The sequence below is a fragment of the Chamaea fasciata genome, unplaced genomic scaffold (assembly GCF_029207755.1).
Source record: "Chamaea fasciata isolate MVZ Bird 193981 ecotype frontalis unplaced genomic scaffold, bChaFas1.0.hap1 SCAF_5, whole genome shotgun sequence".
Lineage (NCBI taxonomy): Eukaryota > Metazoa > Chordata > Aves > Passeriformes > Sylviidae > Chamaea > Chamaea fasciata.
The window spans coordinates 6,117,583-6,137,919 of record NW_027094090.1 but is presented as its reverse complement, the minus strand read 5'-3'; the positions used below and the strand labels follow the sequence as shown (position 1 = coordinate 6,137,919).

General features: G+C 40.8%; 2 protein-coding genes across 6 annotated transcripts in view; one reads left to right on the top strand and one right to left on the bottom strand.

The window, feature by feature from the left end:
* Window positions 1-3,355: 3,355 nt before the first annotated feature.
* Window positions 3,356-5,691, bottom strand: LOC136290065 (uncharacterized). Its single transcript, XM_066184507.1, has 2 exons — window positions 5,543-5,691; window positions 3,356-3,875 (listed from the first exon to the last, which is right to left on the bottom strand). The coding sequence occupies exons 1-2, from the start codon at window positions 5,689-5,691 to the stop codon at window positions 3,356-3,358; spliced, it is 669 nt and encodes a 222-aa protein (XP_066040604.1).
* The window catches only part of UPF2 (UPF2 regulator of nonsense mediated mRNA decay), a 53,602-nt gene continuing 36,736 nt past the window's right edge, over window positions 3,472-20,337 (top strand). The window contains exons 1-8 of one of the 5 annotated variants that reach the window (XM_066182708.1): window positions 3,472-3,612; window positions 8,449-8,828; window positions 10,422-11,201; window positions 14,998-15,158; window positions 16,180-16,377; window positions 17,620-17,769; window positions 18,185-18,288; window positions 18,609-18,694. In XM_066182708.1, the coding sequence (XP_066038805.1) occupies window positions 8,467-8,828; window positions 10,422-11,201; window positions 14,998-15,158; window positions 16,180-16,377; window positions 17,620-17,769; window positions 18,185-18,288; window positions 18,609-18,694 (1,841 nt within the window). In that variant the 5' untranslated portion in view covers window positions 3,472-3,612; window positions 8,449-8,466. Of the gene's footprint in view, window positions 3,613-3,786; window positions 3,973-4,129; window positions 4,215-7,042; window positions 7,065-7,140; window positions 7,234-8,448; window positions 8,829-10,421; window positions 11,202-14,997; window positions 15,159-16,179; window positions 16,378-17,619; window positions 17,770-18,184; window positions 18,289-18,608; window positions 18,695-20,337 lie in introns of those variants that run through there. The other 4 variants (XM_066182711.1, XM_066182709.1, XM_066182712.1 and 1 more) reach the window with 4 other exon arrangements.

Sequence of the window (20,337 nt, the reverse complement as noted above, 5' to 3'; positions counted from 1 at the left end):
TTTTTTTCAATTGGAATGAAGGAACCTTGAAAATCATGCTGCAAGATGTGATTTTTTTGAAGCTGACAGTGGAGAGGGAGAAAACGCTGATATAGTTAAATATTTCCATCCTGTGCTTGAGGAAAAAGACAAATGTTGCAGGCACATGGCAGGATGATGAAATACTTTTCCACAGTTCTTAAGCAAATACCAGTCAAACAGCAGGTATCAATGTGGTTTTGCTTTGTATCAAATAGGCAATTAGTTGAATATTTCCCAATTAGCACTGATAGGAATAGGTTTGAACATTAAAAATTTTCCAGTTTCTCCAATGAGATATTTCAGTTACACAATGTGGAACTCAGAGAGCTAATTGAGTATTTGTATATTTAAGTTCACTTAATAAAGGTTTAATAAAGTCTGAGCAGGTGTTTATGAAATATATATCTCATCAAGTCAACTTGTTAGGGTTTTTATGTGAATCAAAATCCAGTTAATAGAGATTTTAAGTACTTCCCAAATTTGACAGCATAATCATCCTGAGTAGGACATGATTAGAAGTGGCAAAAACATTGCTGTAGCTGTATCTAGGTCAAGGAAAGGTTTTGTTGACTTTGGTTCATGTCTAAATCTGAGGAGGTGGTACCTGTGCCAGCAGAAACACCACTGGTGAGGGCGTAGGCAAAGTGACTTTCCCAGCCTGGCTCTTCTGGCACAAAGCCTGTCCCAGAGAAGGCTCCTGTGAGAGCTTGATTCAGTAGTACATGATGCTCTCACTAAAAAAACCAGAAATGCTCCAAAACCAAGGCTGTACATACTATATAATAAGTGTCTGACTACCTGGCAGAATAGAAAATCAGCAGCACTGGGAATATTTCTAAAGGAATTATCCCCCTTTGCCACTTTAGTAGTTAGATCAACCCAAAAAAAGCTGCCCACACCTTGAGTGCTGATGAAGTTTTTCAGCTGGAGATAAGTGGTGAAGAGAGGTTATCTTGAATCTCAGTCAAGATGAAGAAGATAAGCAAACGTGACTTACTCCAACAGGATGAGGTGAAAGTTTGCACACACTGAAAGAGTATGTGCACTAAAATGTAGCTCCTTTCCAGGAAACAGTAGCTATAAATAATCTCCAAAAACTCATGAGGAAAAAAAGCAGATGGGTCTAAAAAAATTATGTGAATATCCGCTCACTCGGAAAAGAAATCATTTGCTGGATTTGGCTACAAGGAAATATAGAGGACACCTACAGATTCTACATTAGGCCAGTATTTGGCACAATTTGAATACTGTGTGCAAGGTTGGTGCCAGTAATTGAGGAAACATCAAAAAAATTGGGAATAAGAGCTTCAGGAACTAAAAAAAAAAGGATATGCTTTATGTCTGAGATGCAGGAAACAACATCTACCTGGTTTTGGTTTTGGTAAATCAGTACAAAAGCTTGATTAGTATACACACAAATGAAACAGATACTTTAGGAGGAACAGTTTTCTGAGGTACCAAAGGTAAAACAAGATTTGCTTGCATGCCCTTTACAAGAGAGAGCTCCAACATAATTGTAGATGTGGGAGTGTGGTACAAACATAGAAGGAGCTTTTGCTTTCCTTTCAAAACTCTAATGACCGTGCTTTTTGTTCATGTTGGAAAGGGCAGCAACACGGTGCTTCAAAGAAAAAAAGCCAGCATCTCTTGATGTAATGCCAGTGCCACAGATACTTAACCCAAGTATAACCCAACTTCCCCTAAAAAGAGTAATCTAAACAACCCATTGACAGGCCAAAGGATTGGTGCCGTTGGAAAATACAGTGCCAACACTAACATGGATTTTCTCTCCCCCTTTTTCCTGTGTTCTGCCATGGATCTTCTCCACTCCAGTGAGTCAGTTTAATCAACTTGATAGTTTAAGGTATTTTGGCAAGTAAATGAGATCTTTGTGAGCAGGGACATGTGAATGATCTGTGCCAATAACAAGCACGACTCCATCCTTTCAAACTTGTCCAGAAAAAGATTTTTAGATATGTCTACAGCAGGGAGAAGAGCTCTTCCCTGGGAAAAAACAAAACAAAACAAAACAACCTGTCTAGTCCTGTACCAGCTGGCAGAACACACCTAAAGCTCTGCATCAGTAAACAGTGCCTTTTGTTGGGGCCAACTCTTGCCTCTGAATAAAAAGCAACTTTAACAGCTGAATAATCTCATTATGTACACCCAGGTCTGCGCCTGCTGTCACAGTCCGGTATCGCTGAAGGCTTGTTCTAAGCCCAGAGGGGTGTAAAGGCTTTCCCAACCTAAAGAAAAAACTTCTGTCAGAGCCTGGATTCAAAACGTAAAATAAACTGCAGATTCTTACTCTGCAGCTCTGGGCTGTGCCAGCTTTTTCCAGCTTAGGCAGCTTTAGAGTTGCCCAAGAGGTGATGCCATGCCCAGATGCGCAGGCAGAGCATTTCCAACAAATCCTGGAGTTTCGTGCCACTAAATTCACCACTGTAAAATATCCTCAGACGTTCAGGTGGGAACACTGACTGGGCTGGAGGGCAGAGAGACCAAATTTAGACTAGAAAACACACCCAGTGACAGAATCACAGAATGACAGAATGGGTGGGTTTGGAAGGGACCTCTGGAGATGATCCAGTCCAACCCCGCTGCCAAGGCAGGGTCACCTGGAGCAGGTGACACAGGAACACATCCAGGTGGGTTGTGAATGTCACCAGAGAGGGACACTCTGAGGGCAGCCTGTCCCAGTGTTTTGCCACCCTCAATGTAAAGTTGTTCTTCCTCATTTGAGGTGAAATCTCTGATGTTCTATTCGCTCAGCACCACTGAGATGAGCCTGGCACAATCCTCTTGGCACCTGCCTTGGATGTATTTACTCGCATTCATGAAATCCCCTCTCAGTCTTCTCCAGACTGCACAGGCCCAGCTCCCGCAGCCGCCTCATCTCTGTGGCTCCGCTGGACCCTCTGCAGCAGTTCCTTGTCTCCCTTGTACTAAGGAGCCCAGAACTGAGCACAGCAATGGACGCCCATTAAACCACCCCTCAGGCAGTAACTCGGTGCTCAGACACCGCCACCCCAATGTTTTATCACGGTGACACCTGAGGGCCCCACCCGCGACATGACAGCTGCCGTGACGCCCGGAGGGCGCGGACACGTCACTGCAGTGACGCCACGCGGGGCCACAAGCCGAGTCGCGCGCTGGGGCCACCAAGGAAGCGACATTCAGAGGCTATTTCCCCCTTCCCCGCCGCTGTGAGGGACGCGGGGCCGAACCCTTTTCCATTCCCATCCTCATTCCCGTTCCTGTTCCCCTTCCGCCTCCGCACTCCCGGGAACCCGTCCGCCGCCAGGCCCCCGCGCGGGGCTGCCCTCCGCGCTGCCTAACCCCCGCCCCTCGAGGAGCGCCGCTCCGCGCCGCCCGCAGCCGCGGCTCCGCCGCCGTGAAGCGGCGCCGCTCCTCCCTTGGCGTCCGGGCGTGGCGGGGCGGGCGCGGCGGGCTCGGTCGGGGCGGTGCCGCGGGTCAGGCAGCGCGGCGGTGGCCCGGCCGCCGTGAGGGGAGAAGCGCTCGGGGGCCTCGGAGGGGCGGAGGAGGCGGCGGCGGCGGCGCCGGGCGGGCCCATGTCGGCACCGGGCACAGGTACCGCGGGCACCGACGGGACGGGAGGGCGGTGCCGCGGCGTGTGGGGAAAAGGGGTCTCGGGGACGGCGGGAGGAGGGCGCAGCGGCCTGGCGGGGGCACGGGGAGGGGGTTCCGGAGGCGGAGGGACCGTGGGGCTCGGAGCAGGGGAGGCTCGGGTGGCGGTGCCTGGCAGCACGGGGGAGAAGGAGGCCGGGAGGACCGGAAGCGGCTGTTCCCGAGCTGTTGGTCCCACCAGGGAAAGGGCCCGGGCTGCGGGAGAGCTGCGAGCGAAGATTGGCGTGATAGCGAAGGAGTTCTTTTATATTTAGTGCCTTGTCTATAGGCCTCTGTTTCACGGTGGAGAGAGCGTTCCTGAAGGTCCGGCAGCAAAACACTCTCTGCGGGAGGTGTAGAAGCGAAAGTAAAAGTGCCCGGCTGTTCGGCAGGCCGGCCAGAAGATGTGTCCGTGGCCTGGAGTTGTGTCAGGGGAGGTTTAGGTGGGATAGCAGGTTGAGGTTTTTCACCCAGTGGGTGGTTGGGCACTGGAACAGGCTGCCCAGGGCAGTGGTCACAGCACCGAGCCTGTCTGAACTCAGGAAGTGTTTGGACAATGCTCTCAGGTACATGGTGTAACTCTTGGGGTGCCCTGTGCAGGGACAGGAGTTGGACTTTGATGATCCCTGTGGGTCCTTTCCAAGTCAGGATATTCTGTGATTCTGTGAACCTTCCCTCCTCCTGTGTGGGAAACTCCTCTCTCTCTCTGCACTACGGTTTGGTTGTTTTTTTTTTTTTTTTTTTTTTTTTTTTTTTTTTTTTTCTTTTCCCTATGTGCTGTGTCTCATCTTCCAAAACCTGTAAGTTTCTTTTCTCCTCACTGACCTGGGTATTTTTCTTATGCACCTTCCCTTGCATTAAGAGAACCTTAATTGTATTTTCGTTTTTGAAATTTAAAAATCTTCCAGTGTTGTGATAACTAGTGATGGAGTAGTTTGTTGCTTTTTGAGATTTTTCAGCCAGTCAGAGGTGGGACATCTTGCCTACTTTCGTTATCTCCCGTATCTCTTTTGTACTAGAGTAGCTGCAAAAAGGACTCTTTATGTAATCCATTTAACTTCTAGTGAAAAATCTCATTGTGTTTAGTTAAATAGAACGGTATTTCCTTCCCTCATACTTGTGTTTGCGAGGATGGAGATTCTGGATCATGTTACTCCAGGCTTTGACAGTAGACTGTTTTTATTGACTTGAGAGGATTGCTTTGAGGGCCAAGGTGTTGATGTTTATTCTTTCATTCTGAATTGTGAGTGGATTCATGACGCTGGATACCTTGTATTACTCTCTGCTTTTCTCAGGAGTAAATACACAGGTGATTTTTCTTAAATGTTACTTCTGTATTTCAAAACTATTTCTTAAGTCTCTGAGCTCAGAGTATCATGGACCCAGTCCCATTCTTTAAAATTCCAAGATTATTGTTAAAAAAGGCAGAAACTTTAGCACAATAAAAAGCGTCTTAACTGCAAATGAGTCAATGTGTATCAAATATTGAGAAATTAAGATAAATAGTTCCTCTAAAAACATATTATCTTTAGGTGCTGAAACTGAGAAGAAGGCGTGTTAAAGCATGTAAGCGTCACTACAGATATGGGCTGTCCAAAGGCATAGGGGTGTTTGCCTTGTCTCTGTTTTCTCTGTCCTTCCTAATTTTCTGTTGTGAGTGCTGGTTTGTCCTACTGTTGGCTTATGCAGTTCATGTCATTATTATGCCATTTCATCAGTACATTCATGTAAATGTGAGATTTACATTTACTAAATTAAATAGAAAGAAGTTTTCTCTTTATGTTTCCATGCCATCTTCAGCCTTGTTTCCTATGCAAATCAGGCCCAGGCGAGCCAGCTGTTTTTTCCCTGCTTCCCACAACTTTTGGGAAAGTTGTTTGTGGGACAGTCCTGCCTGTCACAGAGGCTCTGCGCCGCCTGGGAGCTCGGCCGTTGTGGAGCTCCGCGGTGGCTCGGCCCGGGGGTAACTCGGGGGCCGCGGCCGCACCGCCTCCTGCTGCCCTCGGGCGTTTGGTGTTCGCACAAACGAGCTGGCAGAGCCATCGGAAAGGTTTGGGAGATAAGGAGCTGTACACGTTGCAGGTAGTGAGAAGTATTGCAACAGACCTGTTGTTCTGGGATACAGAACAGAAACGTATTGTAAAACGAGATTTTTGGTTGTTTTTTTGTTTGTTTGTTTGGTTGGTTGGTTTTTTGGTGTTTTCTTTTTTTACTCCAGTGTTCACTGGCAAAAAGTGGATAATACTGCCTTGTGGTCAAAACCATAATGTGCCAAATTATGCTCCATCCCTTTTCTTTTTACCCTATCTTCTCTGGTTTGCTTTTACACAAGCAAACATCAGATACCTCTTCAAAACAGAATTCTGAGTTCCTAAATTTAGTAATAGCTCAAGTACCATAATGATTGTGGTAAATGGCCATGTTGTTAAAAGCTGCATGTGTAGCTGGATATTTTGTTCAGAGTATTGGAACTGTGACATGCTGTTCCAGCATTTCTTTACACATAGGCAACCCCTTCCCTCTTTGGTTAAGTACTGATTTCATAATACTTTTTTCAGACAGCGTTTTTGGAATTCAAGTAGTTCTGAGATCTTGAGATCTGAAATGTTATAGTTGTAGGCATGCCTTAGGAAGCCAAATGTGCTACTGCTTGTTTAAGCAATGCTGATTTGATTTCCATAAATCAGTGTCACAGACATTTCTCTGTTGGTGCTGGTGCCTGTTGCTGCCAGAGGCCAAGTCATTAATAGGTTCCCCATTGGTAAGTTCACTGCCCAGATATGAATACTGATACTGTAAATTTTTGCACACCACTTTTTCTTCAGAAGTCCTGGGCAAGCACCTTAAAAATTGTAATACAAAGTTTCATTTGGGTGGGTTAGACAGGATATGAATCTGTCGTTTTATTGTTTGAGAGATGGCAGAGGCAATGTGCAATGCTTATTAAGAAACATATCTTCTTTTTTGTGAAGTCATATTTATAAACATACTTCAAAATAGTTAAAATTAATACCAGAAGCACTCTCTACATTAGATTGGAATACAGGTGTCTCACTATCTCTTCTGAGTAGATGCAGGGAATTGGTGAATACATCATCCAGTGTAAAATGTTAGAAAGGCAAAAGTAGGGGTGGCCATTGGTGTTACTAATAAAAACAAAGTGATGGCTCTTCGGAAAGCATCACATGCAATGGTGTCCTATCAGTCCCACCTATACATGCATTTAACTTGAAGCATGTAAATAGGTGAAAATTGGTTTTGGTTTTAAGAAATTAATTTAGCCTGAAGTCAAAGCCCAGGTGGTTTTAATTGCCTCCTGTGGTCCTGCCTGGCCCACCTGACCCTGATATGTGTCAGCAGAATGCCCTTGTGTTCTAGAGGCTGTAGTACCAGGGGTTAACTTAAGGCTGAAGAAGGTGAGTCTTTCCCCTCTGCTCAGTACTGACCACATCCAGGTGTGGGTTCTCTGTTCCCAAGAAAGGCATTGACACACTGAAATAAGTCTGGTGGAAGATCACCAAGAACACAGGGAGGCTGGAGGATGTGATATCTGAAGAGAAGCAAAGAGAACTGGGCTCTTGAACTGTAAGAAGAGAGGGAAATCTTGTTACTGTCTTAACCTAATGGGAGAGCACAGTGAAGATGAAGCTGGCTTCTCAAAGCTGTGCAGGGGTGGGATGAAAAGAAACACAGTATGGGGCATGGCAGTTTCCAGGTTGGTATTAGGAAAAGATTTTTTCTCAGTGTGCCCAGAGGGGACCATTGCTTCTCTGTTCCTGGACATACTAAAGCCATAGCCAAGCTTCTGGTCTGCTTGGATCTCATTGGAGCAGGGGCTGAACATCACATTTTCCTCCTAATCAAAATTGTCCTGTGATTTTACCCTTTTGTGTTCAGTGTGTGTTACCTTTTGTGTCCTTAGCCAAATGAAACCAAAGCTTAGAGGGCTGGAAACTCCAAAGATACTAAAGTTCCTACGAAAATGTTGGTTGAGTAGAAGGAGAGAGAAATTGTAGCCTTTGATGAGTATTCATGATTGCAGCCTTTCTGCTGTTATTTCCGTTTGCTCTGCTGGCAGGGAGGTTTGTGCTACAGCTTAGTCAGCACTGCTCACTCTTCAGCTGCTGCTTGTGCTGAGTGCTGGAGATGCTGGGGAAACCTGGGCAGGGGTGAGGAAAGAAGGAGGAAGCAAGTTGATGCCTTTTCTCAGTGAGGATAATCCAGCATTGGAGCAGGTTGGCCAGAGGAGTTGTGCAGTTTCTTTCCTTGACACTTCTCGAGACTGGCACAGTCTTGTCTGAGCTCATTACTGACCCTGCTTTGAGCAGGAGGTTGAATTACTGGAGGTCCCATCTAACCTGCATTATCCTATGATCCTAAGCAGTGGTAGTGGAAGGGGGAGTATTCTTAGGAGATGTGTAGAAAGGTCAGTGAGGTGCAGATGCATGCTGATGTATTAAGTGCGTAATTATTTTTAAGTTGGGAGTACTTTCTTTTCATCAGTCTTGAATTTTTTTTTTCAGATGGACTTGTTTATGTTCAAAATCTAGCATTCCTTGGGTTGTAGAAACTTCAAGATGCCTTTATTTCACAATTCATGCTGAAGACAACTTTTCAGAGCAACATCCTTACAAAATGATTAGTTTTTACTTGTCAAGTCCATTCCTTAGTTCAAGAAAACGTAAACCTTTATTCTGATGGGTCACACATTTGTGAATTAAGAGAATATGGGTGGGCTGTGAAAAATTACTAAAATATCAACAGCAATTTAAAAGTACTTGTTTTCCTGTGGTCCTGCAGGTTTGCCTGGGTAACACAATGCCAGCTGAGCGCAAAAAGCCAGCAAATATGGAAGAAAAAGAACCTCAGTTAAATAATAAAGAAAAAGATTTTAGTGAAAGGCGACCAGTGAGCACCAGGGAGAAGCCAAAAGAAGATGTGAAGGTTGGTATGAAAAGAGAGACTTTAAAGGTTCCTGAAGATAAAAAGAAAAAAATGGAAGAGGATAAAAGAAAGAAGGAAGACAAGGAGCGGAAGAAAAAAGAAGAGGATAAAGTAAAGGCAGAAGAGGAGCTAAAGAAGAAAGAAGAAGAAGAAAAAAAGAAACTTGAAGAAGAGGAGAAAAAGAAACAAGAGGAGGAAGAGAAAAAGAAACAAGAAGAAGAAGCTGCTCAACTGAAGTAAGTTATCTTTTAAAGGTTTAATTGTGCCAAATCTGGAATTTTTGTAAGGATTGTGGTCAGAGTTAAAAAAGATGAAGTGCTGGAGTTACTTTTAATAAGTTGCATGTAGTGTTACCAATTTTATGTGCCTGTCTGATTGTGCTTTATATCTTCTAAGAGGTTTTGAGTTTTCACTTGTGACCTCTGTTACTTTGGTCTTTGTTATGGGGGTTTGATGATGTTCTGCATGTGATGACCATGGAGAGCACAACTGTGCTTCAGTAAATGTTGTGATTGAACCCCAGCTGGCATCAGCCCCACACAGCCACTCCCTTCCCTCAACAGGATGGGGAAGAGAATCAAAAGAGTAAAAGTGAGAAATCTCATGGGTTGACATACAGTCAGTTCAGTGGGTAAAGCAGAAGCTGTGCAGGCAAGCAAACCAAAACAAGGAATTCATTCCCCACTTCCCCAGCAATCCCTAGGACAGCAGGGCCCCCTCAAATGTAACAGTGACTTGGGAAAACAAATGCCATCACTCCTGTCAACCCTCCCCTTCCTTCTTCCTCCAGATTTATTTGTTGACCATGATGTCGTATGGTCTGGGATATCCCTTGGGTCAGTTGGGGTCAGCTGTCCTGGCTGTGTTTCCACCAGTTCCTTGTGCAGCCCCAGACTGGTCCTTGGTGGGGTGGGCTGAGGAGCAGAAAAGGCCTTGATGTGTGTAAGCCCATCCCAGCAACTGTGAGAACACCCCTGTGTTAGCAGCACTGATTCCAGCACAAATCCAGAAAACAGCCCATAAAGGATACTCTGAAGAAAGTTACCTCTGTCCCAGCCCAAACCAGAACAATAAAGAGGCAGAGATACATTTAAGATGAAGTGTTATTATCCAAAATTTGGGAATACAGATTCTTAACAGGTCTACAGACCATACATAACAGGAGCAAATCTGATTTGATAAAATGTCATTTCTTTTAATCAGTCACAGACAACTGATACCTGGATGTCACACTCAGAATGTAACCTAGCAGTTTAATATGTGATATTAGCAAGTCCAGCAGTAGTACAGTGTTGCAGGTGGCATCTTTAGACCAGTAAAGCTAAGATTCTGGCCATTCTGAGGTCTGAAATACTTAATTTTTAAGATTTAGGCAATGTCACAGCCAAATTCTAGCAGGGACAGATATATTTCACCTATTCCAAATTTTCAGTGTAATTTCAGTTGTCTGGCAGTAAAAGTTCTTCCTTAAATGTATAATACAGTACCTGTTGAAAGGCTGTTTCCTCTTCTGTCAGAATTTCATCTCCATCTAGTAAGTGGAGTTTCATGTTTATATTTTCGAAGTCTGTTGGGATTAATATGTTCTGCATAGAAATATTTGAGAAATTTTGTTTTGTAACAAGTAGTACTTGCCCTTTGCAACACAGCAGGGTTTCTGAAGCAGATGCTTTAGCTTTCTAGGATTAGCTTAGTAGATATTTGAGAAGAGGGTAAGGTGAAGTTGTGTTGGAACTCCTGAAGGTTTTCCAACTGTGACCTTTTTTGCTTTGAACTGCTACCCTGAGATGAAGGCTTCTTAACAAAACTGACCAATTTTTGTCTCATAGGGAGAAAGAGGAAGCACATCAGCTCCATCAGGAGGCCTGGGAGCGCCACCAGGCAAGGAAAGAGCTCCGCAGCAAAAACCAGAACGCGCCAGAGAGTCGTCCGGAGGAAAACTTCTTCAGCAGACTGGACTCCAGTCTGAAGAAGAACACTGCTTTTGTTAAGAAGCTAAAAACCATTACAGAGCAACAAAGGGACTCCTTGTCCCATGACTTTAATAGCCTGAATTTAAGCAAATACATTGCAGAAGCTGTAGCTTCTATTGTGGAGGCCAAACTGAAAATATCAGACGTGAACTGCGCTGTGCACTTGTGTTCCCTCTTTCACCAGCGATACGCTGATTTCGCTCCTTCATTACTTCAGGCTTGGAAAAAACATTTTGAAGCCAGGAAAGAAGAGAAGACTCCCAACATTACCAAGTTGAGAACTGATCTGCGTTTCATTGCAGAATTGACAATAGTTGGGATTTTCACTGACAAGGAAGGTTTGTCTTTAATCTATGAGCAGCTTAAAAACATTATTAATGCTGATCGAGAATCCCACACTCACGTGTCTGTGGTTATCAGCTTCTGTCGGCACTGTGGAGATGACATTGCTGGTTTGGTACCAAGGAAAGTAAAAACTGTTGCAGAGAAGTTTAACTTGAGCTTTCCTCCTAGTGAGATAATTAGCCCAGAGAAACAACAGCCCTTCCAGAATTTGTTGAAGGAATACTTTACATCTTTGACCAAACACCTGAAAAGGGACCACAGGGAGCTACAAAATATTGAAAGACAAAACAGGTGACAATTGAATGTTGTTTTTAACTTATGAATAAAAATTAGTTTATTTATGAAATGCCTAGATTGGTTGCAGTATTTATGGACAAAGTCTGTTAGCAGTGTGTAGAAGATAAGTGTGTTCTGCAATGCTTCTAAAAAAAGTCTTGCATTTGTTCTGAATACTTAAAAAGTGGAGACAGACTCTGAGTATCTTTTAAAGGAAAGGGAAGTTGACCTTTAGCTGTAATTCTCTTTACTCTATTTGGTGCTGTTTCATTATCAGCATGAGAGCAATTTCTGCTTTCCCAGCTGGTACTGTCCTTTTCCAGTTGGCACGATGTGATTTCTCCCTTTCCACCCACGTGGATCTAGGGAAGCATATGCCACAATTGCTTTGGCTTGTTTACTTTTTTTAGTGTACCACTATGAAGGAAGAAAGAGGGTAAATTAAGAAGGTATCTGTTACACTCCAAGGTGGACAAATATATATTACATAAATGTATTAAGATGTTGGAGGGCATAGACAATTTGATAGAAGTCCTCCTAAATATTTATACGTAGTACAAATATTGCAGGCTATGAATATGCAGACCTTGAGATCTGAATTATTTCTGCCATGTTCGCATTGTTTAATAATTGTTGGCTTTAAAGCATCCTGAATTCTCATTATTGGAGCCAGCATAAACCCAAATGCTATTCTTAAAACAGTCATCCTTTATTTCTTCTGGAAGCATTTCAATCAGATAGAAATGAACACATTACTGTGTATAGACACATATTTCAGCTAAAAGGCTGGAACATCTCTGGACATCCATCCAGAGCCAAATGTATGCTTGGAATGCATTAAATTTTTATGTTTCCAAAGCAAGAATCCATTGTGCTGATGGGTTTTGTGCTGCAGTCCTATCTGGTCTCAGCTAAGTGTTGAATTTCACAGGATCGTAAACTGGCTTTTGAAGTACTGTTATTTCTACAAGTACCTTAGTAGTTCAAAGTTCATTACTGACTTAGGTGTAATTTTTTCAAAGTGAATGAATATGAACCTTTATACTTTTACAATTATCATTGATTCTGAGCACATTGGTTCTGGCTGGCATTTCAATGAGTGGGTGTTACAAAGTCTGTATGATGGAAAATAGAGGGAAAAAAGCTTTCTGAGAGGTATAAAATACGCTCAGAAACCAAGAAGCAGAAAGAATGTAAATGATCTGGGAGAGAGAGAAATATACTTTAATATTTACTTGTACAACTGGATACAAATGACTGGACAGAACCTGAGCAGCCTGGTCTGACCTCATCACTGAGTCTGCTTTGAGTAGATCAGACAAGGGCAGATGAGGGACCTCTGAGCACCTCATCATCTGAATTATCCCTGTGAACTTGGGTGCAAAGCTTTGTTTTGGGTGAGGAATGTGAAGAGCTATCATTTATCATTGCATTAAGAGAACTCTGTTACTTCTCTCTCTGAACTTCAAGGTGTTTATTTTAACTCCTGAATAAAAGCTGAGGAATAAGTTTTGTTAAATAAGACATCTAAAAACTTTCCTACCAGATTTTATCTGTTTACAACGTCTGTAACAGATTCATGGCATTTGCTTGCTTTGGAAGTGCAAGGCATGAGGAGGGCAAGACAGAAATTTGCCAATTAAAAAGTCTGTGAGAATTGTAGAAATCTTCCTCAATTGTGGAGTTTGGAAAAGTGATTGTGCAGTTGATTTCTTACTTTTTTTGTGGGTGGCAATTTTTAGGATGTTTTTGTTTGGTTGAGTTGGTTTTGGGTTTTTTAGAAAAAAAACCCAATTGGATAAAGCAGTTCCCTGTGTATTAAAAATCTGATCTGTTTTGCTGTAGTTTTTATTCATAGTGTCATTCCACAGTCAGTGAGGTGAATAGGGAGTGAGCTGTTCCCCTTTGTGCATCAACTGCATCACATGTTTAGGTTATGATATTTTGTCAGGTAAATAACTCAATTTATCTGTCAGGAGAATGACTGTGAAATAATTTAAGCTGTACAGTTTGGTTGAATTAATTGAAAATTGCTGTGCTAAACTGACAGTGCTTTAGTGCTGTGGTACCTGTGGAATCATTTAGGTAAAATTAAAGCAGACTCAAGCATTGCTGGTTAAGTGGATAGCTAGGAAAAGCACCTTGAGTTACACTTTGACTTTTAACACAGACATAGCACGGAACCTGGTGGTCATTTGGTTACACAGCTGAGGGCACAATAAATCTTGTCAGGCTGTGTCATTGGAAGGAAACACCTTGATTCCCAAATTCTGGAGAGAGTTTTCAAAAAGAAGTGTTAGCTGTGGAAGAAACTTTGTCTGAATTAAGGATGTTTTTAAGATGTGCTGAACTTGCCTTGTGCTTTGAAGAGATGTAAAGGAAGACAAGTACTGTGTCCTGTACTTGTAATTGTATTCAGAGATGAATACATGCTTTTTAAAGTTTGCTTCATTTACTTTAGCTTTTTTGAATTTGTTAACACTTGTCTTCTTGGAACTGAAATTGAGAACTGAAAGTCTTGTACTATTGTTACAGCACTTCGCTTTTTTTTGTTTTTTATTAACAGCACAGAGCTTCAATGCTCATGTGTATAAAGCTGCTGGTTTAACATATATATGCAATGGACAGTGGTTTCCATGGAAAAGGTGTGAATTGACACTTAATGTGTTTCCTGAATCCAAACTGAACAACTGCACTTCCCAAATAGTCAGTGGTTATTTAATTTGTTAATTTTTCTTTGCTGTACTTGCAGGAGCAGGCAATACATGTTAAATCGCTGTGTTTTGTCAGAGAAACAGAACTTTTGCCAGCATTAATGCTTCTTGCTCTCTAGCCAGACACCTGTGTCCACTTCCGGTTCTGGGCAAGGGTTTTATTGCTTACCCTGTGAATGTGTACAAAGAAGACTTTTGTTTTGCAATTAACCTGGAACAAGAAAATTGATATCCCTCAACTTACATTGCTTCAACTGTTTCAGAATCCTTATGCCACAAAATGCTTGTGTCTTTGGGCAAGACTGTGACTGTTTACCTATTGCATAATAAATGCCTAATGGTAATGGAATCTTACAGATGATAATGTAATGATACAACCTGCTTTGGGAATTCTGGCATTTGCACCTTTTTTCAGACTTCTAATGCTTTCATCTCAGTGCAGGGTGGCTGCTCAGTGGTTCCAGCACTTGTAAGAAGTGATTAGGTTCCTTCAAGTGCCAGTTACTTTTGACAACATATTTCAATTTTAAAAATTATTATTTGAAACAAGTATGATTAGTTTTGTAAAAGAAAATAAAGAGCAGCTGAAGAAACAACTGTAACTGCTCATAGTTTGGACTGATTGCCTTGAAATAACTTGGTTTGTTGGAAAGTCAGTGGGCTGCTTGCAAATGTTTTGACCCTCCTGGTGCTAATAGCTCATGTAATCATTTAAACAATATGGAAATGGATTGTTACAGGTGCAAAGCAACTTTTATCTAGCTTGTTGATAAAATTGAATATTTTATTTTTCTATGTAAGTTTTCGTAGGACTGTTAGTGCCTAATTGTGGCAGAGAGTAAGTGTGCCTTTCTCTTTGGACATGGAAGCTGGAGCTTTTTTCACTGTACTGTCCTCAGTGGGATCGAAGCTGGAAATTCAGTGTGGTTTGGAAAAATAGTAGTGTCACTTAAATGTTTGCTATTGTGGTCTAAAGTTGTTACAGTTCCCTCAAAGAGGGCAGGTTAACTTTGTTCAGAGAAATGCCTGATGGTTCAGCATAGCTCAGATAGATTTTAAGGGAAAAGGTGGTCTTACTGTAAGTTTGATTTTTGCAGACGCATTCTCCACTCCAAAGGAGAGCTGAGTGAAGATCGCCACAAGCAATATGAAGAATTTGCAATGTCATATCAGAAGCTGTTGGCAAATTCTCAGTCTCTGGCTGATCTTTTGGATGAGAACATGCCTGACCTCCCCCAAGAGAAACCAACACCTGAGGGTAAGCCAGATTCTAAAGCAGGTCAACAGAACCCTGGAGTCAGCTGGGATGTGGTGGAAAAACTAACCATACCTTCTAACCATTGTGTTCTTTCTGCTGGTTTCATATCATTCAGCCTTTCCCCCTGAAGGATATCAGTGAATGACTAATACATTTATTCTTTTAAATTTAAGTAATTATGCCTAATATGTAGCCATAACTATTGCACATTCTGTGTATATCTCTTTAGATATACATATAAGTAATGTAATATCTCTTTAGGTTTGTTTCTGGGGATAAAGTAATAAATGGAAAATTAAAAATTGTTTTTAACCTGATCCTTTCCTTTAATATGATGCAATTTTTAGTATTTAAAAACTGTTAGAGTTTTAAAAGCTGATACTGCTAAAAAATACATTCGAAGTCTGTTTTGGGTTATGATATTATGGGCAGGAACATATTGTTAAGCCAGATAAGCCACTAGGTGTGGCTAGCTGGCCTCCTGAGCAGAAGGGCAGCTTTCAGTGCCTTTAAATCTAAACTTGGAGGTTCATTGAGATGTTGTTGAAATCATGAGTAACTTTTGCCTTAAATTATCTTGAACTTGAAAACGCTGTATTTCTTGAATGCCTCTAAATATTAAATTATTCTTTTTAAACTTCATTCTTAAAACTCAGTGGGATACAGTTCATCCTACTCAAAGTGATTACTTTTAATGCTAATGCTATTAAGGTCTGTTACAACTTTCTGATACCATATAATGTGCTACTTAGTTTTTCTTGATTTGACTTCCTCTGATTCTGTCTGTTCTTCCAATCAAAATGAAATTTAGGATCTTAAGATAATTTCTTGATATGTCTAATACTAAGACTGAATTGTTAAAAACACTTTAAAGTATGTATTTAAATACTTAGGTGAAAATAGAGGTACTAATAGATAGTTTAACACTTTCCTAAAAGGACTCTTAATCTCTAACGTGCCTCCCCATAGAAGATTGTAAATTTGTATAAATAACTTTCTTATGGTTTCACTGTTTTTGCAGAACATGGACCTGGTATTGATATTTTCACACCAGGAAAGCCTGGAGAATATGACCTGGAGGGGGGGATCTGGGAAGATGAAGATGCTAGAAACTTCTATGAGAATCTCATTGACTTGAAGGCTTTTGTGCCAGCAATTTTGTTTAAAGATAATGAAAAATATTCCCAGAACAAGGATTCCAGCAAAGATGAATCAAGAGGTAGGATGCTTAGATGACTATTTTCTTCAACATATCTTGTCCAACAGATAAACAAACTTGACAGAAGTGATGAGTCTCTAATGAAATAATTTGTGATGATCAGGACAGTGCACCAGTTTGGATGAATTTTTAGGGAATAAACTAGGTGAGGTAGGGATTATATCTGGTTATTAAGGAAAAAAAAAAGTAAATGCATTTCAATATTGTTAGAATTGTAAATTTCAAGTAATTGAGGTTAACCAGGGTGAATAAATACCAGCTTTTCTGTGAGAAATGGGAAGTTTTCCCTTTTTTGCAGATGTTAGTGTTTGGGGTTTTTTTCACTGTTATTTCCTTAATAAATTGTTAATGGTGATTGTTAATGACTTTGTCAGCATAAAATGTCACTAGATTAGAAGGCCTGGGTGGTTCCTCACTTCTGACACAGCTCTCAGTTCACAACCAGGCATGTGCAGACTTAAGGTGCAGCGGGATAAACTCACCATCCCTGGCTCAAAGTGTAAAAGAAGATGCATATTTGGAGAATTCTGACCTTTCCCTGTAAGGATCTGTAGATATTGGAGCAGCTTGTCCAGGGACACTGGAATCTCTGTCTTGCTATTTTAAAATAACTGGAAAAGTAGCTGAGAAATCTGGTGTGAATAGTTCATCCACTTTGACCAAAAGGTTGAACTGGAAATATCACCAAAGTCCATTCCAGACTAATTTTTCTGTGATTCTAAACATGTTACTTGTTTGTGAGTCTGTATTTCCATATGATGTGTGCACTGTTTAAAAGTTTTCACATTTGGCTTTGAAAAATATTAGAATTTTAATAAGCTTTTCTGCCTTGAAATTTTTTTTTTTTTTAAATGAAGCATAGTCTGCAAGTACGGTTGGAAGGAGGCTTGAACAAACAGTAAAATTCTGTAGGTAGTAATCTTTTGGAAAACTCAGTGTTGGACCAGTGTTGTGGTCCAAGAAAAATATTAACTGTTCTTTTCTGAATTTTTTTCAGATTCAGACATTGTGTTCAAGGAAACTAATCTTTATTTGATCTTTTATATAGCATGTTATTTTATCAACACCTTCCTCCTGTGCTGCTTTTCCCTTTCTTTTGTTCATCTGTGTAAAAGATTTTCCATTAAGACACTAAAGAGATGTAGGTTTAGCAGCATTAATCTTCCTGTATTCCAATAATGACTGTGTATATTTAACAGTTTGTTAGTATTTATTTGGTATTTCTGCTTAACTTGTAAATAGATTCGAAAGATGCCAAAGATAATAAGGAAGCAGCTGGGAATGAGGATCTGGAATTGGAGCTGGAGAACCTGGATATTAATGATGATGCACTGGAGTTGGACTGTGGAGATGAGGCAGAAGATCTTACAAAGAAGCTTCTTGATGAGCAAGGTAAAAATAGTTGGTTTCAAGAATTCTTTTTCTTACTGATTTGTTTTTTTAACTTGATTGTTTTAGTTTGTGGATTTGTAGAGTTATTCAGGGCAATTTATTTCTTTGTTTATTTATTTATTTTTCAAACTAATAGGTAGAAACTACTAGGATTGTGGTAAATGTTTTTGTAACAAGTCATTCAGATAAAAGTGAAAATTATTTTAAAGATGTTCATGTAATGAAAGTTATGATTTCCTTTGCACAGGTTTTAAAAGTTAGCAAATGTAAAGGCAGTTGCCTAAAAAGTATCTACAAAGAAGAATGAATACTTTACAACTAAACATTACAAATGCACTGTTTGGGGAATGTGTTCATAAATGATTGTATTTCATAGCTTCAAGGTTTCTGCTGCTTGTTTATTTCCCTCTTTTAGAACAAGAGGATGAAGAAGCCAGTACTGGATCACATTTAAAACTCATTGTAGATGCTTTTCTTCAGCAGCTTCCAAACTGTGTCAACAGAGACCTCATAGACAAGGTACGGTTAGAGTTTCAATTTTTTGCACTCTTAAAAGCCATAATGCTTGATGAGATAGACAGGAAATAATGATTTTAAACTTTGGAGTCTGATAGTAGCTGAATTAATTTTTAATCAGTCTGTATTCCTCTCAGTGGACATGTTTTCTAACTATGCCAGTTCTAGCCAAAATTGAAGAGTTTTCTTTATGGTTATTTTTAAAGCAGTTGCATGTAGTAGGAATAGCTCTGTAAAAGCTGTGCTTAAACATAGTTTTCTGTTGCTTTCTTGCAAACCCACTGCATTAAAGTGAAGTATTGCATTAACTTTCCTCTCTATAGGCAGCAATGGATTTTTGCATGAATATGAATACAAAAGCCAACAGAAGAAAACTGGTACGAGCACTTTTCATAGTTCCTAGACAAAGGTAAGAACAGAAGGGGACCAAGCTGGGTATACCTATTTATTATTCAGTTTAGCATGTGCATGTGTTTTTTAAAACCAGTGTATATTCCATTTTTTTATTCCTGACATGCACTTTTGGAGTGGCTTATGCTGAAGCAACAAAGGAATATTTAGAATCAATGATCCACACCACAATATTTTGTCAAAAATTAAGGTTTTTAATAAGGATTTTTTTTTCCTGGTACTTGTTGTTTACAGCAGATCTCTTTTCATTATTTTTTTTTTAACTGTGAAAATAACAGCAAAACCTACCTGATACCAAAAAGGGAGGATTTATATCATTCAGGACAACTTTCACTTTTTTGTTTTAGAGCCTGTGGACAGTGAGAGCACAGTACATGGCCCTTAGAACAGCCTTGTGCCTTCTGCAACAGCCAGTTCTAGGCCAGCCCCTTTGAGCCTGCCCTCTTTTGTCTGTGTACATCTGCCTGTGTAAAGCTCTTGCTGTTCTCCTTACTTCTGTGTAAGCAGATTTCCTGCACTGACAGGAAGAGCCCTGCCTCCAAAAATGGTTGCAAGTATTCAGATTAAAACACTGAATTCATTGGAGGAATAACATATTTCTCTGTTCTCTGGTAGACTTGAACCTTAAATAAATGAAGTTATGAAGAAGTCGCTTTTCTTGCTTCACCTTGCCCCGTTTCTCATGATAAACTGTTTTGAATCTGAATTTAATGTAAAGTGAACATGAACATTTTGGAATTCTTTTTAGGAGTTTACACTGCTTTGATTCCATTACCTTTTAACGCTGGGGGGGGAAAACATAGCTTGAGTATCTGTTTTGTCTCAACACATGTGTAGACTGGCTTTGAATAAACAGACTTTGGTGCTTTGTTTTCCTTAAGTTTAATCACTGCTTGCCCTGTGTTTTCAACCTTAATTCAACCTATTTCTACATCCCATCTGTAACAAGCATCTGCTGTTCTAATAACCCTGTTTTCTTGCTGTGTGCAAACCAATGGTTTGTTTGCTGACTGAGGCATTAACCTGACTCCACGGTGAAACAGTGCACAGAATCTTTCATTCTCTTGTCTATTCTTGCCTCTAAGACTTAGGGGTTTGACCTCAGCGTTAGGAGACTTTGACAGAGGCCTGATTGTGCCTGACATATGAATTAATGACAGAGGAGGCAGACAACTGATGATCTTCTTTGTTAGATGGTGCCCTTCAGCCCAAATGTAGGTTGCAGAGGAAGTAACATTTCTGTTTATCAGCGTGCTGGTAATCACGAAGTGCATCAAAACACAATGTGAGAAGAATTTCTTTTTTACAGCTTAAAACATCTACAGCAATGTAAATCAGCAGGAGCACTTAGACTTTTGTCTTCAGCTCTGCCATAATAGAGAACTTTCAATACTTGTATAATGGAAGTGGCTTTTTGGCTGGTCTGTGGCCATACGGTAATGTTTGTAGCACTGCCCTGTGTCATTTCCTGGTGCTGTAGGTTCCAGATTGCTGAAATTGCTTATTACCTCTTGGAACCTCTTGGAAAATCCTTTCTTCTCTTTGCATAATCTGCTAAATTGTGCTAGGTGACAGTGATCTGGAGGGACTTGTAGATGTGCACAGCAAAAGGAGGTACTTTCAAACAGGGACAGTAGGATA

Bases quoted from the DNA above. Each gene is read 5' to 3' on its own strand.
- LOC136290065 (XM_066184507.1), bottom strand. From the start codon at position 5,691: ATGGCTCTGCCAGCTCGTTTGTGCGAACACCAAACGCCCGAGGGCAGC. The intron at 3,876-5,542 runs GCAGGACTGTCC...CTTCGCTCGCAG, and splicing joins GCGCAGAGCCTCTGTGACAG to CTCTCCCGCAGCCCGGGCCC.